Source organism: Eulemur rufifrons, chromosome 3 (assembly GCF_041146395.1).
Source record: "Eulemur rufifrons isolate Redbay chromosome 3, OSU_ERuf_1, whole genome shotgun sequence".
Taxonomy (NCBI): Eukaryota; Metazoa; Chordata; class Mammalia; order Primates; family Lemuridae; genus Eulemur; species Eulemur rufifrons.
Window position 1 is genome coordinate 19,054,866 of NC_090985.1, and position 25,139 is coordinate 19,080,004.

Sequence of the window (25,139 nt, forward strand, 5' to 3'; positions counted from 1 at the left end):
CATTTGCTCCTACTCCAACTAAAAAAATCCTAAGCCTACAAACATATGCTAACAAAACATACTCTAAGTTTAGTGTCTTAAATTTTAAATTAAGTCTAAATTTCCAATTTTTTTTTTAAGGAAAACGCTTTCAGAAACTGATGATGTTTAGGTGGCCAAACTGGCACCCAGTTGTGGTTCTGATTGTTAAAAAAAAAAAAGTCAAAGAAACAAAACAGGTCAGCATTCAGTCTCTGTGGATGTTTTCTCTTGCTTAACCGTTTTTTCTCCTGTTGTAGTTCCAGACACCACCACCAAGTTGCTTACACTACTGGCATGCCCTGGTCTGTCTAATTTGCCCTGCATGGATTTGACATTCCTAGGACGGCCATGTAAACTTTTTGACCGTAGAGATGGGAACCCCAAAGTTTGATCTGTTTTCACAGACAGCAAGTTTTCCTTTCCAGTTCTGTCAATAAAAGCTAGAGATAAACGAGGGATTTGAGGGACTGTTGCAGGAACCCAGCTTTCATCTTCCGTATCTGTAAACTCTTTGTGCTCGGCTTGCATTGCAGCTTCTGACACAACATAAGGGATATCTGTGCTGCGAGAGCGTGTGATCTTCTGAACTTGGTAGTTCCACTCTGTCGTCCATTGCTGGTCCATGATGGAACTGTACTCCGCATTCCAGTTGTTACCCTCCCTGACCAGCTTTCTTCCCTGGGAATATACAAAGCTTCTGGACTTCATTGTTTTACAGGCATTGAATGTTTCATCAGGGTAATAGCGTGTAATTTGGGTTTCTTCCAGTGGACAGGAAATAGTGCCTTCTACGTTTGTTGTTTCCACTGTTAGCTGAGTGTTTTGAAAGTCTGATTTGTTCTGCCCATGCATCACATCTGTCTGATTTAGACTTGGGGAGGCAGTTTCTTCTCTTTTAGAGTCTGCCTGTCTTTCATCATCTTCAGTGGAAATTCCAGTATCGGGACCTAGCTTTGGCTCTGAAGTGTTCTTTAAGTCATCGACTGCAAGGTGACTGCCATCTGTTGTTGCTGGTGTGCTCACGCTCGGTGAAAGGTGAAGACCGTTCTGATGTTCTGGAACTAGATGCATTTTCACATCCTTCTCTTCCTTTACACGGAAGGAACACGTTCTTTTCCTGAATCCTGCCCCTGGGGACATGGAGAGAGAAGTATCCTCAAACAATAATTCTTCTCCATTAAAATGATATCGATACAAACTGTAGCCGTCAGAACTGTTGATACTGCTTTGCCTCAGAAGGTAAGTTGCCTCACATTCGGAAGAAGCTCGGGACCGTGTCTGTATCAGGTCAGACCTGTCGATTCCTGCAAGATTTTCAAGAGCGTTCACCATTCTGTTAGATAATTCTTCCAGTTGAGAAAGTCGAAGGTCAACAGTCTGTAGTGAAGTTTTCATAAAATTTTCTCTTTCATTGATTTCCTCCAGCCTCATTGACATATTTTCAACTCTGTTGAATACAAAGGGATAGATCCATTAAACTGAGATGAACTGAATGTTACAAAAGGAGATAATGTCATTGCTATGTGATTTTTCAGTCTTTTGAGAATATGGAAATTGCTGGGCATATTTACCAGCTTCACATACCCCTAACATGAGTACTAAAATTATCATGAGGAGCATCAGAAAATAATGGAAATAACAGTTAATGCATATAGTGCTTAGTATTAATAGTTATTAAATTACCCAGGATTGTGCTAATTGCCTATATTCACTAACAAGTACTTACTGAGGTTCTGTTCCAGGTTTCTTTAATCCTCATGGCAGCCCTATGAGGTAGGTCCAGTTATTATCATCCCCATTTTAGAGATGAGGAAATTAAGTCCTGGACCCATAAGTAATTTGCCCGAAGGCGCACATCTAGTAAGCAGTGGAGCTGGGTTTGGGCACAAACCGCCTAGCACTTGCTCCAGCCTATGTCTCTTAGCTGGTCCATCACACGGCCTCTAATAATAATGGAAGATCCTACCAATTATTAATAGTTTGTAGAGTTTAGACTATGGCTGTCAGTGATGAATGGTTATAACAAAATAAACAAATTAAAATCCTTATTTGAAGTTCAAGAAATTCAGATAATAAATTGTTAGTAATTATGTTCAGATTATCAGATGGTTTACTTAAAGGGCAACGGGTTATTTAATTGCCTAAAGAATACCAGTAACTTTAAATTGTTCTTTATATTTAATAATTAGTATTCCCTTAATGAGGTTTCACCAAAAAAAAAAAAAAAAGAGCATGGCAGATAAGAAATATCTGCTGTTAGATAATTTTTTTAAAAAACTCCTATAAGATCAAGCAACAGCCTATGAAACCATAATGTTGCCTAGACTAAAATCTGCTAGTATAGACCTTGTTTCATATTTCAATATGTACAGCATAAATCATTTCAATAGTTCATAAAATGTAACTCCAAGAGGCCGTGAGGTATGTCCAGGACTTAGGACTGCCTTCTAACAGTTGCATTTGTCCTGGGGATGGGTCTGGGAGTCCTGGCTCCCAGTTGGGCAGTGTGTTGGTCTGTTCCTGCAGGTTCATGCTTGTGTGAAGGCAAACACTTTGGTCTGGTTTAGTTATGCTTTGATTTTTCTCCCTTGTTTCTTAAGAACGTACAGACTCAGCTTGCATTACAGTCTGTTTCTATTAATAGGTCTTTGCTACCCTCTCTGAAGAGCCTTATAAATCCCCTGATGTCTGTAGCTCTACTTTTCTTCATCCTCTTCACGATGGTCTGCCACCCCCTTTCTTGTCTTCTGGACAGTTTGCCTGCTGCTCTTTGTATGCTAAGTCCCTGCGCTGTGCCTGCCTCCATCTCCTAACTCCACCCCTGCCCCATCCAGCTGCTTCTGTGGCCACTGTGCCCCACATTCTCCTGGAGTGACCTTTGCTAATGCCGCTCTTCTGTCGGCAACGTTGACAGCTGTACTCCAAGGTGTGTGCACGTGGGGTTCCTTGGCTTCCATTCTTAACTCTTTTCTTGGGGACAGAACTATTTATATGTCCCTTAGGAAACCACAGCATTTGAACAGGAAGGGTCTGGCTTCCTGGAAGTTTGCCACCAGCAATAACCAAATTCATCATATCTGAGAAGTCCCGGCTTCCTTTTTTTCAAAAGCCTCTCTATCATAGGCACTGTGGGTTTGAAGGGTTCTCTCCCCTCCTGCATTTCAGGGACCAGCAGGTGGACTTTTCACTATTAACTTTACAGTGTTCTCTGTTAAATATAATGGCGCCTTGCTCCCTTCAAATCTATTATTCCTGGCTGGGGTGGTGGCTCATGCCTGTAATGCCAGCACTCTGGGAGGCCGAGGTGGTGAGAGGATCACTTGAGCTCAGGAGTTCAAGGCCAGTCTGAGCAAGAGCGAGACCCCATCTTTACAGAAAATAGAAAAATTATCCAGGCATGGTAGTGCACGCCTGTAGTCTCCACTCCTTGGGAGGCTGAGGTGGGAGGATCGCTTGAACCCAGAAGCTTGAGGCTGCAGTGAGCTATGATGACATCACCGCACTCTAGCCTGGGTGACAGAGCAAGACCTTGTCTAAAACAAACAAAAAAAATCTATTACCCCTGATGATTCCTTTTGAATTAAAAACCACATTGCCTCTGTAACTGTCAAACTTGTCTAACGAACTCTGCAGTAACAGATCCTGCAGCTGTGCAAACTTTTAAAAATAAATACACTGGTAAAATAGAGATAAGTATCTTTCCCCTCAAATCTTTCATAATTCTCTGTCTATATTTTTTCCTTTATTATCTAATTAAGATAACCAGTGTTGCCAGCCACTCATACAATAAAAAAAGAACCTCAAAGTCATTGGATTCTTTGGTTTCCCTTCTACTTATTCTCTCCCCTCCCCTCCCCACTGCACTGAATCAGTGACCAAGCTGGGCCGTAGGACTCCCATCCCTATCCCACTCCCTTCTTTGAAGCTGTGAAAGAAACAATGCTTAATAATGTGTTTTAAGTTAAAAAAAAAAAAGTGTCAGATGCTTGTTTCGAGCTTGTAAACTGCTGCAGTGTGGAGACAGCAAATTTTGAATGGCTATGCCAAATCAAGGGAAGTTATATTGAGTTTTTTATAGCATGTGTGAAAGGTGAAAGAAGAAAAATGAGTTTAAGTTCACTTATATCTGAAATGATTAACAAAAAGGACAAATGATGAATTCTCTCCTTTGCTAGCCATGTTTTGTGACTTCCCACAATTACTTAGAACGTTTCACAAACCTTGACATCCACACAAAGAGTGATTTCCATTTCAGATGGGGAAAGACAGGCTATCTAGGAATCAATTTGACAAGAGCCTCCATCTGTTTATACAGAATGGCAGGAAAACACAAGAGAAATCCATCGTGTATGGTAGAGGTCATAGTGAGATATGATTAATCAGCAAACGAGTTATTTGTTTAGCTTTCTAAGTCTTTTTTTTTTTTTTTTTTTTGTTGAGACAGAGTCTCACTTTGTTGCCCAGGCTAGAGTGAGTGCCGTGGCGTCAGCTTAGCTCACAGCAACCTCAAACTCCTGGGCTTAAGCGATTCTACTGCCTCAGCCTCCCGAGTAGCTGGGACTACAGGCATGCGCCACTATGCCCGGCTAATTTTTTCTATATAGATTTTTAGGTGTCCATATAATGTCTTTCTATTTTTAGTAGAGACGGGGTCTCGCTCAGGCTGGTCTCGAACTCCTGACCTTGAGCAATCCACCCGCCTCGGCCTCCCAGAGTGCTAGGATTACAGGCGTGAGCCACCGCGCCCGGCCAGCTTTCTAAGTCTTAACTCAGCTTTCCTTTCAGCACAGAGTGAAATATTTTTTGGCTAATCACAGAATACAAGGGCATTTGCTTGGCCCTCCCTTTAATTAAAGTTGATTCTTTCTTGAAGGTGTATTTCAAATATGGATGTACCACAATACCTGTTGAAGGACGTTTGGTTGTTTCCATTTTTTTGGCAAGTATGAGAAGCTGCTATAAACATTCATGTTCTAGTTTTGTGTGAACATAAGTTTTCATTTCTCTGGGGTAAATATCTAGGAGTTAAATACCTGGAATTACTGGTCCATAGGGTAAATGTATGTTTAACTTTAAGAAACTGCCAAACGGTTTTTCAGAATGGCTGTACCATTTTGTATTCCCACCAGCCATGTATATGAATTCCAGTTGCTCAGCATCCTTCTCAGCTATTGGTATTGTCAGTATTTATTTTACTTTTGGCCATTGTAGTAGGTGTGTAGATGTATATCATCCTGGTTTTAATTTACATTTCACTAATTTAGCTAATGATGTTGAGCATCTTTTTATGTGCTTATTTGACAATCTTATGTCCCCTCTAGTGTGTCTAATCTTTAGCCCATTTTTTTAAATCTAAATTTTACTTTTTATTATTTTTACCTTATTTTTTTTCTTTTCTTTTCTTTTTTTTCTTATTTCAGCATATTGTGGGGAACATTCAGAGTTCTTCAAATATTTTGTCCACAAATCTTTTTTCAGATATGTGATTGGCATGATTATGCTTTTGGTGTCATGCTTAAGAATTCTTTGTCTATTCCCAGGTCACGAAGATATTCTCTTATGTTTTCTGCCAAAAGTTTAATTTTTTATTGTATATTTAGATCTATGATCCATTTTTTAGTTAATTTTTGTATGTGTTGAGATCCATTTTTTTTTTTTTTTTTTTTTTTTGCGTAAAAATGTCCAACTGTTCTAACACCTCTAGTTGAAAAGACTGTCTATTCTTCATGGAATTACTTTTGCACCTTTTGGGGAAAAATCAATTGGCCCTATTTGAGTAGATCTACCTCTGCACTCTACTATGTTCCACTTACATATGTGTTAGACCCTTCACCGATATCACACTATTTTCTTTTTTTTTTTTTTTTGCCCTTTTTCCTTAGCAAGACACACTATTTTCATTACTCTAACTTTACAGTACGAGGGGTCCCCAACCTATAGTGAGTTGCATAATTATTTCATTATATATTAAGGTATAATAAAAATAGAAATAAAGTGCACAATAAATATAATGCACTTGAATCATCCCGAAACCATCCTCCCACCTCCCTGATCTGTGGAAAAATTGTCTTCCATGAAAACTATCACTGGTGCCAAAAAGGTCGGGGACCACTGCAAACTGGATACTGTGATTTCTCTAATGTTATTTTTCTTTTTCAAAATTGTTTTAGATAGTCTAGTTCCTGTGCCTTTCCATTTACTTTTTAAAATCAGTTGACCTATATCTACCAAATATCCTGCTGGGATTTTTGAGGCCACATTTTTTTAATTGATAACTCAGTCTCTGCATACATACAATATTACACAAATTATAAATGAATCAACAATTATACTAATGATTCAAACTCATGAGCATTTATGTAAAACTACTGCTCTAGGTTTTAATGCATTTTGTGCAAAGTACTTTAGTCATAAAACAAACATAAAGGAACCCAACTACTTAAATTCATGAGAATCAGCTTTCACAAAAAGCATATATGTCATCTCATATAATACTTAGTATGTCAAACTCAGGAAAATCATTAACTAATTGATATAAGGAATGCTTTGAAAGAAAACTTGGTGATAAAAATGGTAGTTTAAGATATTGTTTAAATAATTTAGCAGTTGTGAACAATTGTGGTAACAATTAACAGTTGGACTTAGGAACCAGAGCGTATAGGCATATTGGAAATTTTAAGAAAAGACCCCTATGTTCTCCTTCACAATTAGAACTACATTCCAATAGAGTAATCTTGGGTTGCTACAATGTCTTCTCTGCTAGTATAAACCATTGTTTCAAAGTTTAAGAGACAAGATGGTATAATAGTTCACATGAAAGGGTTTTAAAATAAGATTCACTCAAAATAAAGTGAAATCCCACCAAATTACAAAGAAATTCTATCAAAATGTTGACCAAAGAAGTCAGATCACCATTTCCTTTCACTGATTGGCTCAGAGCACATGTGTCACCTACAAGGAAGGAGTGAGAGGGGTAGAGTCCCAGCTGTCTCCCAACTTGTGGCATGAAGGTGGACGGACAAAAGCCCTTTGGCCTCCCTGGGGTTTTACTTCCTGATATACAGAATTGAGTGGGGTGGGCTAGATGGCTTTTAAGAGACCCTTCAACTAAAAGAATCAAAGTCAGCTTGAGATCCCATCTTCGAGCAAACATTTAAGGTGACAAAAGAAATGGATTAAAAAACCAGTGGATGAAGTATTCCTCACCTTTGATACCATCACTCAGAACTATCCTGCATTATAGTTCCAGGAAATCTTTCCCTGGTACTGTTAAAGGGTACACAAATGAGGCATCTGGAAATGAAATTTTTGATGAAAGTGCAAAAAGGCTATGCCAAATTTGTGTGGAAAATAATGCACCCCCTATGTTACTACCAGCAGTCAGAATTTCCTGCCTCTGAATTTTCAGAGTCACCAATCTGGTCGGGAAAAATGCAGAGGGAGATACACATTCAAGCCATTCACTAAAGATCCAGTCCGTTTCCTGAATGGATTAATGGCTGCCCAGCAAAGCAACTTTAATGAAACTGGTTCTAACAGAAAGAGTGCAAGAGAGTTAAGTACAGGGCAGGATTTTTTTTCTTTATAGAAAAGAAAAATGATCCAAAGAGAGAGAGATTTTCTGTCCCCTACAGAGAATACAAATGTCACTTCTTCTGGAATCTAACACTGGCTTCATTTTCAAAATGCATCACGTTATTTTCATCACAAGGCAGCCACACATTAAGCATGTGACAGTCACATGATTTCTTCAGTAAGCCCTCAGGCTTCTGCTAGCATTCCTGGAGCTTATAGCCAGAGTAGTCCTGAGGTTTCAAATATTAAAGCTTTCCCCAGAGCCACAAGTTCCTTTGATGTCTGAGTTATTGAACACAAACTCACTGGGTAATTTGTCTTCAACATAGTCCATTTCTGTCCCTAAAAGCATTAGCTGTGCTTTCTTTTCAATGAACACTCTGAGTCCGTCTTCAACAACTTCATCAGAATGCCCTTCTGTCTTCGTGTACATTCTGGAGTATAAGAAAGGCTATTACAGCTCCTGGTTCATGCCTATCCTGGTCAGGCTTATCTTTAAGAAATTGTTTTATCTTGTTTATTGCTGAGGGTGTCAGGGTGAGGGCAGCATGGGTGGACTGTAGCTTCCTCTTGTGCTCAGCACAGACAATGGCCCAAACTAGGGAAGCTGACATCTTTGTCGTCCTGCTGCCCTTGTGCTCAGGCTGGAGCTCACAAACCTCAGTCTCTCTCCATGGACAGGGCAGGTGCATTTTTGCTGGGATTTTGATTGGTATTGCTTTAAATCTATCACTTAATTTGGAGAGAATTGACATCTGTACTGTATTGAGTCTCCCAATACATGAATATGGTATGTGTTCCCATTTATTCAAGTCATCCTTGATTTCTTTCATCAGCATTTTGTAGTTTTCTACATTTAGAGCCCATACATGTTTTATTAGATTTATACCTAAGTATTTCATTTTTGTTGGAGTTCTTATAGAATGATATTGTTTAAAAAATTTCAATGTCCAATTATACATTGCTAGTATATGGAAATAAGATTTATTTTGTTTGTTGATGTGATACTCTTTAGCCTCGCTAAATTCACTTATTATGTCTAGGGGGTTTTGTTTGTTCCATTTTGTTTTTTGAAGATTTTATGTGATTTTTTACTTAGATAATCATGTCATCTATAAATACAAAGGGTTTTATTTCTTCCTTTCTAAGATATATGTCTTATATTTTTTTTTCTTGCCTTATTGCACTGTCTAAGGCTTCCAATACATTGTTGAATAGCAGTGGTGAGAGTGGCCATCCTTCCCAGTTCCCAATCGTAGGGAGAAAGCATTTAGTCTTTTGCCATGTTAGCTGTTGGTTTTTTGTAAATGCCATTCATCAGATTGAGGAAATTCCCTTCTTTTCCTAACTTGCTGAGAGGGGTTTTTTAAAATTTTTTATTTTTATTATCATGAATGGATGTTGAATTTTGTCAAATGCTTCTTCTGCACCAATTAATGTGATCATATGGGATTTTTTCTTTAAATCATTAATATGATGAATTACATTGATTGTTTTCAAATATTAACCTAAACTTTCATTCCTAGGAAAAACTACCTGATCATGGCTAGACTCAATTTGCTAGTGTTTTGCTATGAATTTTTGTGTCTATGTTCATGAGGAATATTAATCTGTAGTTTTATTTTTTCAACTCTCTTTGTCTGGTTTGGGGAAGGAAGAGGAAAAAGGCACTCTTGGAATAAACAGATGGGGTCAAAGAATCATTTCATTTAATATTAAAAGATATATGACCTCATTTTGTACCCCAAGCTGATAAGCAAAAAATGTTATTAATAGTTATAAGGAAGAGCCTTTTTGCCTACAGTGTCTTCTGACTCTAATCCAAAAAGATAACACAGACACACAATCATGTTACTCCTTGCTTAAAAACAGTAGCAGCTTCCCATCACACTTGAGATAAAAACCAAATTTCATGCAGTTTTAGGTATCAAAGAGTGTGTTAATCTCCATTGGTAACCCTAGTCTATGATATGGACACTGACACTTTTCCTATATGTAAAGTGCAATGCAAATGCAGTTTTAAGTCTTCCCTTCCAATTCCAGCAGCCCTAACCTCCTACAAAGATTTCTGTCTCGGCCGGGCGTGGTGGCTCACGCCTGTAATCCTAGCACTCTGGGAGGCCGAGGTGGGCGGATCGTTTGAGCTCAGGAGTTCGAGACCAGCCTGAGCAAGAGCGAGACCCCACCTCTACTAAAAATAGAAAGAAATTATATGGACAGCTAAAAATATATATAGAAAAACTTAGCCGGGCATGGTGGCGCATGCCTGTCGTCCCAGCTACTCGGGAGGCTGAGACAGGAGGATCGCTTGAGCTCAGGAGTTTGAGGTTGCTGTGAGCTAGGCTGACGCCACGGCACTCACTCTAGCCTGGGCAACAGAGTGAGACTCTGTCTCAAAAAAAAAAAAAGATTTCTGTCTCTTATACATGTTGTAAGCTCTTCACAACCTGCCCTATCCTCCCTTCCTGCCTTGTCCTGTTCTCCATCCCCACATTTGCTCAAGCACCCTTCGCAAGCACGCTGTCATCATCAAAATGAAAAAGTAAACTTCTCTCAGGACTTGAGAACCCCCAATGCCAAGGCATTTGATGACCCCAGTTTGAGAACACCTGTTCTAGAACTTGCGGCTACCTCTAATGTTTGTGGAAGAGTCAGATACATGAAAGGTGTCTTGGTGACGTCAGGGACCTCAGCCACGGTATGTAAAAGTATGTTCCTATCCTGGCTTTAGGTATTATTTAATTGGATTAACATGGCTGTGTTGTTTATTATAGGGTTTTCAAAATAATATTCATTTAACAAAATATGCCAATACTCTCTTTCAAATATTTCAAATCATGTGGTCAAATCATTTATAACTATTTTTCTAATATGACAAGTATTCAGCTCAAAGGGACTATTTCTTTGGACAGTGGATACTTTTGTGATGCAAAGTGTACTTTCCTACAGAAGGGGACACTAATTTCTGGTCAGATCTACTTCTCTTCCTTTCCTTCCAATTGAAGTTCATGGCTTCTGTAACTACTTCTGTGTTTGGATTGACTTATAGGTCATATAAGTCGCTTCACTAGGTTTTTATTTTACACATTATGGTCGCATTGACTTCACAGCAAAAATTCTCCCATTTAAGAGTACTTTTGAAAAGGACACTGAACCCCTTTTCTAACCACCAAACATGATTTGTCAACTGGCAATTCCTGAGGGCCACCCTTCACCATTCTTTTGTATCAAAGGAAACTATAAACAAACAATATCTTATGAGCTGTCTGGGCTCCAATTAATCATGCTCCTGACTTTGAATAGAATTTTAAACTGCACTTGCTTTATGACAGTCTTTGCCCTGCCCTTAACTGCAGCACGTGTGCTACTGTTACAGTCACTGAGGAGCCCAGAGCCTAATTTGCTTAATCAGTCTTGATTAATAATGGCCGTGTTCCCTGCCCCCACCATATTTCTCTCTGTTTGATTCAGAGATTAGTATTGATTGGTCTTTGGGCCTTTCTTTTAAAAGGACACACCTTAATGTCCTAACCAGTCTCAAAATCTGGAGCATACAGATAGATAGATAGATAGATAGATGTGTATACATGTACACACTTGTTTTTTAAATTAAGAAAGTGAAAGATCTGCTTTAGCTGCCCAAAACCCCAAAAAACTAGAAAGAAAAACTAAGTGGAAGATAATGGTAGCAGATTAACAACTGACATTACATATTATGACTCTTTTTGTCTGTTTAGTTTGTTTTTGAGAAAAACAAAGGCTATTTCTGATTCACATGTTGTCACCTTCAGCATTTCCTTTGGTCTGTGCCCGCATTCACATTAGGGATGAAGGTACCCCACTAGCTCCTCTGTAAAGCTGGCGAGTGATTTATAAAACAGCAATAATAATAGCTGTAACGTGATAGTGTTGTGAGCTTAAATGTAATCGTGTAAATGAAAGTGCTCCATGAACCGTAACGACTACACAAGTGTCAAAGGACATGACTGTCTGAAATAAGGTATCGTTGCAAATCTTCTCTATATCTTGGTATCTATCCAGGGGTCTTTGATTTTGAACATGATGCCATTAGACCTTAAAATAGTTTAACAAAAGTACATTTTTTGTAAAGGAATTGTAGATAATGTTTTCCATTTCATCCAAATAATAATTACAACAATATATAAATTCATGGAACTTTTCTAGTAACTTCTAAGAGAATACCTATGTATGGCATAATTTTATCAGACTTTGCGTTGACAATTGAGAATTAAATGTAAAGTCCAGGTCAGGCACGGTGGCTCACGGCTGTAATCCTAACATTCTGGGAGGCCAAGGTGGGAGGATTGCTTGAGGTCAGGAGTTTCAGACCAGCCTGAGCATGACTGAGTCTTCGTCTCTACCAAAAATAGCAAAAATTAGCTGGGTGTGGTGGTGTGCACTTGTAGTCCCAGCTACTTGGGAGGCTGAGTCAGGAGGATTGCTTGAGCCTAGGAGTTTGAGGTTGCAATGAGCTATGATGACACCACTGCACTTTGCCAGGGGCGACAGAGCAAGACCCTGTCTAAAAAAAAAAAAAAATGTAAAGTCCAAATTCATGTTCTTGTGGTAGGAGTCCCAGTGTTTCTCTCCTAAGGACCGGACTGACACATTTGAAGTTCTGTAGTAAGCCAGTTATTAAAACTTGTTTTATGTGCAGTCATCTTTTCATGGGAAACCATCACCTTCCACCTGCAAGGCATAAATTATATGGGAGCATTTCCTTAATGATAGAGTTAAATGTTAACATAAAAAAATGTGATGTTAGTGGAGCTAGGTCTAGTTCATACTTGAAGAAACTGTGTTTCAAGATCCCCTGGTATGCTATGATTGAGTTCTGAGACTATTCCTACCCTATATTTTTATTCCAGATCTATAGATCATAAAGTTGTCTAATCCACACTAAATTTTACATCCAGCTATTTAAATTTCCATCTATTTCCTCATACAGGGCTGCCTTTTAAATTTAGTAATTATAGGGCAAACACCCAAAGCAGAAAATTGTTGTGCTTACTTACAGAGTTTTTGTATGTGAAACACTAAACGAAGACTAGTAATAAAAGAACAAGACTCAAGTCTTAAATCTTCTGGCTTTCTCATTCTTTGTAACAAACAGTATACTGAATAGTTACTTAAAGAATATTAAGCTCTCTGGGATTCTAGCTCTATGCTGCCTCATTTATATACACCCACATGGCTATCCCTCAGACCACCTAGGATTCTAGAATTCAAGTCATCTAAATCATTAGCCTTTTCTGGCTACGTTCCATTTTCTATTCAGGCCAGATTCTGTGGTTGGCCACTCAGTGAAGCCCTTAATATCCTAGGTTCTGTCTTCCTTACATTGAACACAGTAGTGCCAATCCATAGCCCTTCCTCTATGGCTACCAGGACTCCAAGGCTGGGCCAGGATAAATGGTGCCCGGCGGCAATGTGATATGTGTATGCTGCCATTTGCAAACACTAGCAACTTTGTGGTATCCCCACTGACTGGTTCTTGGGGGCACAGGCTCCCTGCAGTGCCTGTGCCCCGTGTATGGTTTAGTTTCTGCATCCTTGCCTGTGGGCTATAGAGTGTCATTGATGAAAGTCATGGGAGCCACATTGACATGGCCCAAAACAAAGTCATGTCATCTAATTTCAGCTGGGTCTTCATTGTTCCTGCCAAGCAGCCCCATACTTATCTCCTGTCCTGGCACTTCTCTCCTAAAAAAGGACTCACTTGACTTGAATCCTCCCTACTGGCTTCAAGTCTCTGTGTTGATGGCGGGGGAGGGGTGGGGGTGGGGTTACGCTTTCCCCATTCCTATTCTTTCTATGTGCCAGTACTTTCCATTAGTGTAATGCTCCTGGCCTTGCTCCAGCCCTTTATTTATTCTTGAGGAGGACTGCTTTTCTGGTTGCAGTTTGGGGAGGGGGACACTGGCATGCTTCTCTCTCTCTCTCTCTCTCTGTCTGTCTCTTTTTCTCTCTCTCTCTCTCTCTCTCTGTCTCGGTCGGTCATGTGGTAAGCATAGCGGACAGGCTGACTCTACCTGTGGGAAGGGAGGCCTGCAGTGGCTACCACTGCCTGGGACTGAGTGGATATTCCTAATTCTGGGTATGTATTTGGCAAGAACTGAGCCTCACCCTCCAGTATAACTTTTATTACTAATAAAGCTGATATTTTTTAATCTCTATTTGCCTGATATCTGCATCTATCTCTGAGTTGGCTCTCAAAGTCAGGTCAGGAGCAGGTGTGTCATTTACTGAGCACATTAAAACTCCGACATTTAATCCTATGCCTCTCCCACCATCCAAGCAACATTGACTCCTACTGATTTATAAGACAAAAGCCTTCGGATGGGATCTGCCCCAGATGTCTTCCCCATCACTGCGTGTTTCTCATTCTATGACCTTCTCTGCACCTGGGGAATCCTCTACCTCCTTCCCAAGCCTGATCTCTTTTTCAGTTCCTCTTCTAGTTTCTATCGTTTCTCCTTCTTGGTAGGGTTTCTATTACCAGCATTTTGCCTTCCTGGTCAGATCACGTGGGAAGAGGATGTCAAATAAAAAGATCTCAAAGCCATGAATTGCTGATTTCTTATCAAACCCACTGGAAATCCGAGACCTTAAACCAGATCCACAAATCTGACAAGAAACCACTTAACCCAAGAATTAGAATGTGCCATTATAAGTTTGGCTGGTCTAAGACGCATAGCTTCTTAAGTACAAGGCCAACTGCATTTACAGCATATAATTTATGAGTTACATCTGGCATATTTTGAAATAGCAGACATAGATAAAACTTACGTAAATGGAAGTAGAAGATATAAAAAAAGTAAAGAGGAGGCAACATACACCACATGTTCCAAAAACCTGTACTAATATACTTTTATAATTAAATATTACATTTGGTGCTGAGCTTCCTTGAAACCATGGGGAAAAAAAGGAAAACACACTGGGTGACATAATTCTCATTGTTTGAGAAAAGGAAGTTGAATCTGACAAAATTTTGTCAGGAAAGATTCTTTCCAACCCAATTGCTCCTGAACCTGTGAAGCTGAGGTAATGGATGCCAAACCTCAAAAAGAGTGATGTGTTCAACAGTGGATTTGCAGAAAACACTGAGATGGCCTTGAAGCTCCAAATGATAAGGATTTATTTATGTTACCAGTTATTCTCCTGGTAGGATGAGAATAGAATATTTAGGTTGACAAGTTCTACTTTGCATGTGCTGGCAAAAGTTATCTATAAAACATTCTCATCCCACCAGCCCTCTTGGCCCTCACATACTGTCCCTTCAACCAGAAAAATGCCATCACCAACACTTGTCATTCTTCCCTATAATTATGGGCAGGCAATCCTCTGCATCTTGAGTCTGCTCCTAGTTCCTAATAGTAAAAGCAAAGTTTTGAACCCAGAGGGAGCATAGTTGATTTCCTTATTGATGTTATAGGAGGGAACTCATTGAGGATAGGAGAGAAATTTGTATTCAAATCAAGAAACAAATTTTTAAGTCATTCATTCATGCAAAAATCTCACTCCTGCTATGTGGAGATATGCAGACACTGGGGGCAGACAAAACCGAGACGTGGCTCTGCCTTCATGGAGCTTAGGGTCTAAGGGTCCTGACCTAGTCTGTGGTGAAAGGTGCTCAGGGAAGTTTTCCATAATGAATTGGCATTTGAGCGGAGATCCAAAGGAGGGTGAGGTGCACCAGGCGGGGGGTGGGGGGAACAGCACGTGCAAAGCCCTTGGGGCAGGGAGGAAGTGGTGCTTTGAGGAAATGAAAGAAGGCCAAGAAATGGAGTATGAAGTCTGGGGGAGAGGATGGCCCAGGACAAGGCTGGACCTTGAAGGTCTGAGAGCAGTGGGGGCCACTGAGGGACTTTTAAGGAGAACTGGTGGGGCAGGAGTGCAGGACCCCATTAGAGTCAACAGAGTACAGCATGGACCGGAAGAGCAGAAACGAATCCGGTGCGCTCAGTGTGGGGCAGCTGCAGGAATGGAGGTCTCCTACTTGTGCACTGGTGGAGACTGAAAGAAGTGGGCGGGCCAGGATTTATTCACAAGGGCAAGTAAACAGAACTTGATCTTTAGTGAAGAAGAGAGAGGTTCCACAATGATTTGCCAGTTTCCATTTTTTGGACCGAGCTGAGTTGGCCCGCACAGAAGCACTGAAAGTGCCCTGCATGGGTGAGCATGACTACTGTGTCAACGTCCTGTGTGCACACATTTGTAAGACTGAGTCACAAGAGTTGCTGGCTCAGGTCCTAAAAGCTACCCAGACCACAGGGAGGCAAGGAAGGGACGGATGCCCCCCTACCCAGACCCTACAATCTGAATGGTGCTGGGGAAGGGCAGGAAAATCATCAGATGGCAAATGGTGATGCAGAAAATAAAACTAATTCAATATATAAAGAAGATTGAAGAAATGGCAGAAACGTCTGAGTACTCAACCGTTTGACTTTAAAAGTAATCATAGGTGCTCCCAGTTAGGTACAAATAACTACTGTTCTTTCCATCCTCCCACCTATCCCTTGCTCCTCAGCCGGCCTGGTTATGAGGGAAGGAAAGCGCCCTTCTCCCCAAACGTCTCTTTCTGCCTTGGGCATTCACCTGTGAGTCAGCCTAGCCGGGGCCAATAAAGGGAAACAGAGGGGCAAGAATGTGCTCCCATCGTTCTTGGGATGCTAGCCAAGGGAAACAGGAAGTAGCATGTTTTTACTGCCCCGCACACTTTCGTTCCTATTACGTGTGCACAAAGCCCCCAGAGAAAAATTCAATTTGGTAATGACCTGATAACCACATTCTTGGAGCCTTGGTCCAAGAATGGCAAAAATCCAAAGAATGCTGGGGAAGGGAGAGGGAAAACAAACACAATTCCCATTGTAAATGACTGGCTATGATTAAATTCAAGTTAATGTCTAACTATAATAAAAAGTGGAAATTTTAGATTATCTACATGGGGTACTTCATCTCTCTCATGAAGAAATAATTTCTATGTCTTGGAAGTGTAGCAATTACTGTTAAAATGTCAAGAAGTATTTCAAAGTTTTATTAAAAATCTATTTTAGTAAGGACAAAAGGTAGCGCAGGTGATCCTTGAGTTTGGCTGGTTGGATTTGGTTGGATTACAAGGTGACTGGGTCTAGGAGAGGAGAGGGGCCAGGGACCTGCAGCTGCCAGGGACAGCTCCTCTCCTGTGGGCTGGAGCAGGGTCGCTGGCCTGGGGATTCACAGGTGTGTATCTGTGAATTCTGTTGTCATTGTGTGGGCCCTTGATTGGGAATTGTTGGCTGAAATATCTTTTTGAAGTTCTACATTCTTTTTATGTTTCTCAATGTACACATGTACCTGTATCAGGAAAACTTGAGTTCCAAGGACTCAAGGAAGGGCTAGAATCCCTGCAGGCATGTCTCCTTCTCTGTGATTATGCCCCTATTGCATTGTTAGTTATACCCTTTGGAACCACGTATTACATCAATCATCAAGATCTTCAACAAGTTTAAATACTTTTGGTAAGTGATAGAGGTTCTCAAAAATTGTATGATAAAAAATGCAGGTAGTGAAGTCTTATTGCTCCTGTCAACCCTTTGCGGGTTACTGTTTCCCAGCCTAAGGTAGAGCAATACTATAAGGTTTGGGAAATGTCACCTTTTCTGTCCCTCTGGGACCCGCCTTCATTTATGCACTACTGTATTCATTCATTCTGTATGTATGAAGCGTTTCCATGTGGATTATGCTGATTTTGTTGGGTACTGAGGGTGTAAAAGCGTCTGAAAGACAGAACCTGCCCTAGTTTAGAGACTTCCACCCTCATGGGGGACATACGCCCTATTCCCTGCCCTGCCCTCCCTGTTCCCTCTCTCCGGGAGCCCCCAGGAGGGAGCCTTTCCCTCTGTCCTGCTCTGGGCAATCCCTAAGGAAAGATCATGCTTGGCAAAGGGGACTGCAGGTACAAAAGCTCAGAGAAAGGTGGCTCTCTGTGGCTTCCATTAATGCAGGACACTGTGGTAAATGCCTCAATCTGGGGGGCGGTGAGGAGTGGGCAAGAACTGTCTGGTGTTTTGGGGAGCTAGAGTAGTTGCAATGAATGTTGTCATTCACTTCTATATACAATAATACATGATTATCACCTAGGAACTTTCTCACTATTTGAGGGGCAAACGCATTAAAACCCAAAGTTTAAATAAACACGAGAACTCAGAATGAACGTTTAAATGCGCTTTGGCATCCCCTGTAGAGTGGGACGCCAGAGTCCGCAAACCCGTGACACGCCGGCTGGGGCTGGCCGTCGGGACGCGCTGGGCGCACCTCTCGCTGGTGACGCGGATGCGCTCGTCGCTGGAGGACTGCTGCTCGTCCTCCTTCTCTCGGAAGTGCTCCTGCACGCACTGCTCCTCGAACTCGTGCAGCCTCTTCAGCTCCTCGTCGCTAAGGAACAGCTCTGTGCAAAGGCAGAAGTGTTGGCCGCGTGAACACCAAGCGAGATCCGTGGAGAATCAATTTAGTTGTGTCACTGCGAATTTCACAGCCTGACTCTAATTAAACTCCCTTCCCCACCACTCGTGGGCAGTTCTCTGACTACTCCAATTGGTTATTATCCACAAAAGAAGTTATCATAAGCAGCAGTGGCTTTTCTGCTGGAGCCAAACGGCCCGCTTTTTAACACAAAACCCAAAATTACATCTACTGGGAAATTGAAGCCAAGTCATGTATTCTGGAAAACCTCTTGCATGTATTTTATTAATAGAGTCAAGCATATAGCATGGTTTTCTCAGCCTCTTTAGATGCAAGAAATTAAAACATTTTGAAAGAAACATTGAATTTATATAGGAATTTATATCTAAGAGTTATTTCTGAAAATTCTTTTAACTTCTGATCCCCATGAACTGGCTTTCAGTAATATTACTTACTAATACAGTAACAAAACTGGAATAAAATGGACACAAAATGAGACACATTCTGAAAAGGACAGTTGGTCTAGAGTGTTGTGTTTTTTCACACATGTGAGTAGTTTAGTGAGATTTCTATGATGATGTCCAATTGGAACATGATTTTGAAATTAGCCCAAGGTAGAAACGAAGAGTCCTGCACATACTCAGTCCACGATCCCGCTCCTCTTGGTCTCCTTCTCTTTTTTTCCTACAGCGACCACTGAGACGCATCATGATTATATAGATGTGGCTTAGAATGATCATCGGTGGGGGCAGGACTGGCCTGTCGTGGAATGTCATAATCAGCTGATAGCGCTGGAACTTCCACACCTGGTTGGATATTGACTTGACTTCAAAGAAGGTATTGCTTTAAAAAGAAAACATTGTTACAGTTAGTTATGTCACTGTTTATTGTGATTTCCTAGAACCATCAGAATTATTCACATTTAAAAGGAAATACACAACAAAATGGCCTATTAGTGCCAGTTTGTATGGATTCTCCGCTCACGCAATCTTTTGGTTTTTTCAGTGTGGGTTATCTATGCTCAAGGACGTTGCACTCATAAATAATTAAGAATTAAGTATATTAACTTGCTGTCTACAGCTTTCTTGAAAAACCATACCCCAGCCTACTGATTCATATACTCAGGAAATTTAATTTCCCACATTTAAATGTACTAGCCATTCAACTAAGCATTTTGAGGTGTTTAAACTTTCAATTCAGTCAAATAACAAGATGACTTTTTTTTTTTTTTGGTAACTGGATTGATTAATTATTGAACTTATTTGATTGAAGGCAAATCAGTTTGGATATGGGGTAGGTACAATCTTTTATTTTAACTTCCAACAGGAGGCAGTAAGCAAACGGTTGCTTTGTCTACCAGTATTGGGACCTTTGGAAAGCCAGTTACCCACCCTGAACTGAGTTTTCTCATCTAGAGCCAGGAGTTTGAACCAGGTTCTCTCCAATGCCCTGTTAAGTTCTAAGATTTTATATTTCTGTGAAGGATTTTTCTCTCATATTTTTCATCTTAGAAGCTAAAATCATTTTTTTTCAACATTTATTAAGCATGATCAACATACTCGACCATCATGTGAAATGGGCAAGTTTTATAAGAAATGTGATTTAATAATTTAAGCCATACTTTTCCCTAGGCCATTTAATCTTCTATTCTGTAACTGATAAGAAAAAATATTTTATATAATATCACAATAATTGTAACAGCTTTTGCCTTCTGCACCCCTGCTAATGAATGAAAAACACGATCAAATCTTCTCGACACCAGGAGACTTTCATCTAAGAAAATATTTTCATTAGATTAAAATGTACACTAAATGTTGAAATACTAACCGAGGTTCAATTTAAATGTATTTAAGTGTCAACCCTTGATTTATGAATACATTACGACTGATTAAAGCTGAACAAAAAGACTGCAAAAATGCTATCTATTTAAAAGCCCTAGTGAAATGCTCTGCAGATATATGGTCTCATGGGAGATTTCCAAGATTAAACTGAAAATCTGTAAAGCCATAAATAATAAGCACACGGTCCTCGGCCATGACACGTACTTGAAAACAGCGATCAGCAGGTTCACCAGCAGGATGTTGGCCACAAGTAGGTAGCACGCCATGAGGGCGGGCGTGAGCCAGGCCCCCGGGATGCAGGGAGGGAGCCGCTTGCCCTCCTCGTCATACAGGTTTTCACCACACGGAGCTGAAAGAAAAGTTTGTGTTTCTGTGCTTGCCTTTTAACGTAATGAAAAGAATAAACATCTGTTACATACGTTATCAAATGACCTATTTCTTTTTTAATAAGCTTTTTTCTTATTTCATAAGCAGTAAATTTCCATGTGCAAAAATACCAACTCACACAAAGAAGGTAAGAGACTCCTGTCTGCACTCAAAGATAGTCATTCTTAGTTTGCCGTATTTGTAAACATTTTTCTATTTCTTTATTGAGTTTTTCATGCACAGTTCTTGATTTTTAAGCAGACAAATCAATCTTTCTGTTTTCTTTCTTTGTGGTTGTTAGTATCTGTTTGAAAGTTATTGTGTCTTCCAGTTATTTAACATTAGCTTATGTTTGTCTTCTGGTTGTTTTTGTGGTTTCATTTGTATATTAAATTTGAAAATAATTTTGTTACGTGGTATGGGAAAGGGGTCCCCTCTACTTGCAAAACTGGTTAATCAATTGTTCTAGTGCTATGTTTGAAAAATAATCTTTTCTCTCTCTGCTTATTTGAAATGCCACTTTTATCATAGGGGACCTAATCCCTCCCCAAAAAAGATAGGATAATCCCAACAGTGAATTTGTACTCTGTTTACTTTTTACCTTCAATGTAACAAGTATTGGCAACCAGAAAACAAGAGAAATATTTGGAAACAATGTAAGACTATTAGTAAACATCTAAGGATCAGTTAATTAATAAACACATTTCATGGAACAGAATCATCAATTCCATGTAAACTTACGATTAATTTCCATGGCATAGACTATGCAGTGATCGGAGAGCAGGATTATTATTATTATTTTTTTGGTTTTGATGGGAGGAAAGGAAAGAAAATAAAAGGACAGTTGAGACAAAAGTAAAACAAATGCTATAACAACACAAGAAATGTTTTGCTTTGAAGAAATGCAAAGATTTCAAGCTTGGGTCTTATAGAGTCATACTTGGAAACAGTGATCCATTTAGAAGAATTGCACACATTATCAATTCTAGAAAATATATTTCATAATTATTTATTTTACCATATGTCATAAGCAACAGTAGAAGCTCACTAGTTAAAAATACTGTGAAAAAGACATGATGTTACTGGCAGATGATCATTTTAACTCACAGGTTAACCAATCAAGCATTCCCTTTATTCCAAAACAAACACCTCATAAACACACATAGATATAAAATTATTATATTATAGTGAGATCAAGAACTGAAAACCTATATTTAATGGTGTTACTGAAAATAGCATAGCCACAAGTTTACTTCTTCATCTTCTCTCATTACCCAAATTAATTAAAAATAACCCATAATAAAAATATTACAGCTTATGTCTGGAGTCCAGGGACTTTTAACATGTATGCATGTTTACCTAAACTAATATGCTTTTTAAAACCAAATTAAATTTGTTGTTTTTTTGGTTTTTTTTTTTTTTGAGACAGAGTCTTGCTCTGTTGCCTGGGCTAGAGTGCAGTGGTGTCATCATAGCTCACTGCAACCTTAAACTCCTGGGCTCAAGCGATCCTCCTCAGCCTCCCAAGTGGCTCAGATTATAGGTGCACACCGCTACACCTGGATCAGTTCTCTATTTTTTGTAGAGATGGGGTCTTGCTCTTACTCAAGCTGTTCTCCAACTCCTGACCTCAAGCAATCCTCCTGCCTCGGCCTCTCAGAGTGCTAGGATTACAGGCGTGAGCCACCATGCCTGGCCAGATTTTTATGTTCTGGTTTACCAAGCTACAAACACATCCAATAATTGACTTCGTGATACTTGTAATAATGATATGTTCAGATTCATGTCATAAAAGCTATTATAGAAAGAAGGTACTGTGTGAGCTTGTTATTAGTCTAACCTAGAGGCAGAAGACTGACAGCTCTGTGTTTCATATGAGGGGAGGATGTTCAACACCTTCTGTTCCCAAATAACAGAACTCCGGAAGCAGAAGACATGCTATTATACCTGATGCTTTGTGATAAAGTACAACATGCAAATGAAAATATTGGTACTGACATGAAAATGGGACTGAAGCGTCTTGTTCACTGGTGGAGCATTAACTGACTTGGGGAAATAGGTACAAGAAAAGTTGAGCTGCACATTCCTACAACACAGGGGACCCCAGCCCCGCCTGCTGAGAAGCTGGGGCCTACCTCCCTTAGTAATCCGTGCAGGACTGCAATCATTTCCTCTGCTAACATCCAGATTATTTTTGACAATAAAAAATAGCACTCTGGTAGTGAAGAGGGGATGGGTAGCTACATGGAAAATGGGCTTTGTTGGCTTGAAGAAGAAGATGATGTGAGGTACCAGTTACCCTGCCGTGCTGGCTAGTTCATTCTACTGGAATAACACTACGGGCTTTATCCTGGGGTGGAAAGATATTCGGGTTGAGGAAGAACTAGGATATTGGCATTGGAACTACATTCATGTGATAGGACGTCCACTGGGCCCAGCTCAAGGGAAGTGAGACTCTTTCAAAATTCTAGTGAAAGGCTTTTAGAATGAAAGAAAAGACTAATGTCTGAAAATCTACATCCCATGATCTATACTTTTTTCTTCATGAAAGAATTTGATGCCTGTGGCAGAATGAAAAATACTTTGTTTCCAAATTAATCCATGATCTTCCATTAATTTGGAACTGATCATCTGCCTCAGAAGCAGGGAAGAGAATCTTACTATGAATTCTATTCTTACGGTCTATCTGGTCTGCAAACACCTCTCCGTAGATCATCCAGTAGGGCATGTAGAATATGTTTCGGGCCAGTTTCCACGAAGGCTTCTCCTCTGGGTGCAAAATGGCTTGACGTGCTACTCCGAAACTCATGAGCACGACCAGCATGATGACCACAAAATACAGCATGTCGATCATCTGAGTGGGGAGAACATGGGTCTCTTACCGTCTTGACTCATGGGCCAAGTTCATCCTGGTTCATTACATTGCTCTTTCCAAAGACTTCACGAGTGCTTAATTGGGATGAAGAAAGCCCCTTTCCCTTCTTTCCTTTCCATCCATGGGCTGCTAGTCTTTTCTACTCTATGCAATGCCTTATGGCTAGAATGTCTTATTTTAGAACATTGCTATCCTTATCTGCTCTCAGTCCTTCTTACTTCTCCTCTATTTTACCCGTGAACACATGTTCCTCTAGTAACTGCAACTGCCAATGGAGAAAGGGAAGAATGATGGGAAAAGATGGGACTTTGTAAGGGAAACTAAGGAGTAAGAGAAGGAGATACCTAAGGAGGTAAAGGGATAATGAATTGAGAGTATACACCAGAATTTATTCATTCATTACACAAATGCTGAGTGGTTTCTCTGGTCACTGTGGATACTAAAATGGTACCATTCCTAATTTCGAACACCCCTGAAGATGAGGGTCCTTGTTGGTATTAACTAAACCATATACCCTTTGGCTCAAAGCCACTTGCCCTATAGAGAGTTATTCCTGAACTTAGGAGGCTTCCTTCTTCTGGGACCAGTCCTAAGAAGGGCTGTTTTAGGTAATGTAAAGATTAGCTGCTATTTCATTTTTCGTTTCATTTTCTGTAGCCTGTTCTGGAGTAAATATCACCATGGATTTGTCTTGGCCCAATCACATGAACTGCCTGTGTCCGCGCCAGGCCGGGGCACATGAGCTGAAGACTGTCTGGAGTACAGGCGGGGGAATGGCCCTGGGCCTCCTTTTTCTCTGGCTTCTACCACATGCTGGAGGTTATCAACCAGGTTTTTGCCACATAAAAATTCTGAGATGGATGTAACCTCATAGAACATCAAATCCAGGTCCCTGTACTAAAGAATGTTGAAAATATGTTTCCAGCCATCAAGATGTATAGTAAATATTTTGAGGTACCTATTTTGCTCCTAAATTTTTATTGCATCAAAATTTCTTCTCTTACGTGTTGAGAAAGTGAAGAAAGCTCTTATAAAAGGGGAGGATTTTTTTTTATCGTACTGTCAATATATACTCATTAATGATAAATCAGAAGGAATAAAAAGTGAAAGTAATTTGTTATCCTACAGTTTAAACATGGTATAGAAGAAGGTATGAAAGAAGGAAACTAGTATGTATTGAATGCTTAATATATGTTGAGATATATACACACACACACAGTATATGTATATGTGTGTATGTGTATATACACAGTAGGCCCTCAACTCATGTTTTTCTATTGGATTTTATTAAGTTATCAACACGTAGGAGAACTGTGTATCTTAAAGCAAAGAACATATCCTGTAAGAAACCAACTGCTAAGGAAAGACCAAATGAAATCTAAGGAAGCTACACCCAAGGCCTGGTCTCGTGTCCTAACCGTAGCCAAAGTATGTGTGGTTGGTCATGGGGTGTAATTACTAACCATCTTTCCAATCATCATCACATAGGGCCCCAGATACTTGTTGACACCAAAGATGTCCAGGACTCGGATGTACCAGAAGATAATATCCACACAGTAGATCACTCGGCCGTAGCCCATGTATGGCTGGTTCTGTAGGCGAAGGATTGCTCCGATCATGAACGTGGAAATGGCCACGAGATCCGTGATATTCCAATACTCCTGAAGCCAAACTTTTATTTTCTGGCTGAGTTTTCCTGGTTCTGACATGAGGATCTGAAAACAAACCCCAAAGAACAATAAACTGAGAATGCTGTATTGGAAGTCTTGTCTTCTTAGGATCTTGGAATGATAAGACTGGTGGAACATTCCAGGGCATCTGGTGCCTTTCCTGCTGAAGACCTCTAAACACTAATCTTCTCAGGCAGAGAGTGATATCTAGAAAGGGAAATTCCATGGAATCCTCCCTATTCTTAAATGCAGGGTTTCATAAACTCTCAGGAAATGCCTTCTAAATTATGTCCTTCTGGCTGTAATTAAAGCAGCTGACTTTTGATT

The 25,139-nt window shown here is 40.1% G+C and overlaps 1 protein-coding gene across 1 annotated transcript in view; it reads right to left on the reverse strand.

Moving 5' to 3' along the window:
- Window positions 1–219: 219 nt before the first annotated feature.
- The window catches only part of TRPM1 (transient receptor potential cation channel subfamily M member 1), a 67,980-nt gene continuing 43,060 nt past the window's right edge, over window positions 220–25,139 (reverse strand). Inside the window, 7 exon segments of the mRNA XM_069465814.1 lie at window positions 220–1,468; window positions 17,914–18,046; window positions 18,701–18,903; window positions 20,106–20,250; window positions 21,009–21,029; window positions 22,947–23,121; window positions 24,606–24,857. Of these exon segments, the coding sequence (XP_069321915.1) occupies window positions 220–1,468; window positions 17,914–18,046; window positions 18,701–18,903; window positions 20,106–20,250; window positions 21,009–21,029; window positions 22,947–23,121; window positions 24,606–24,857 (2,178 nt within the window).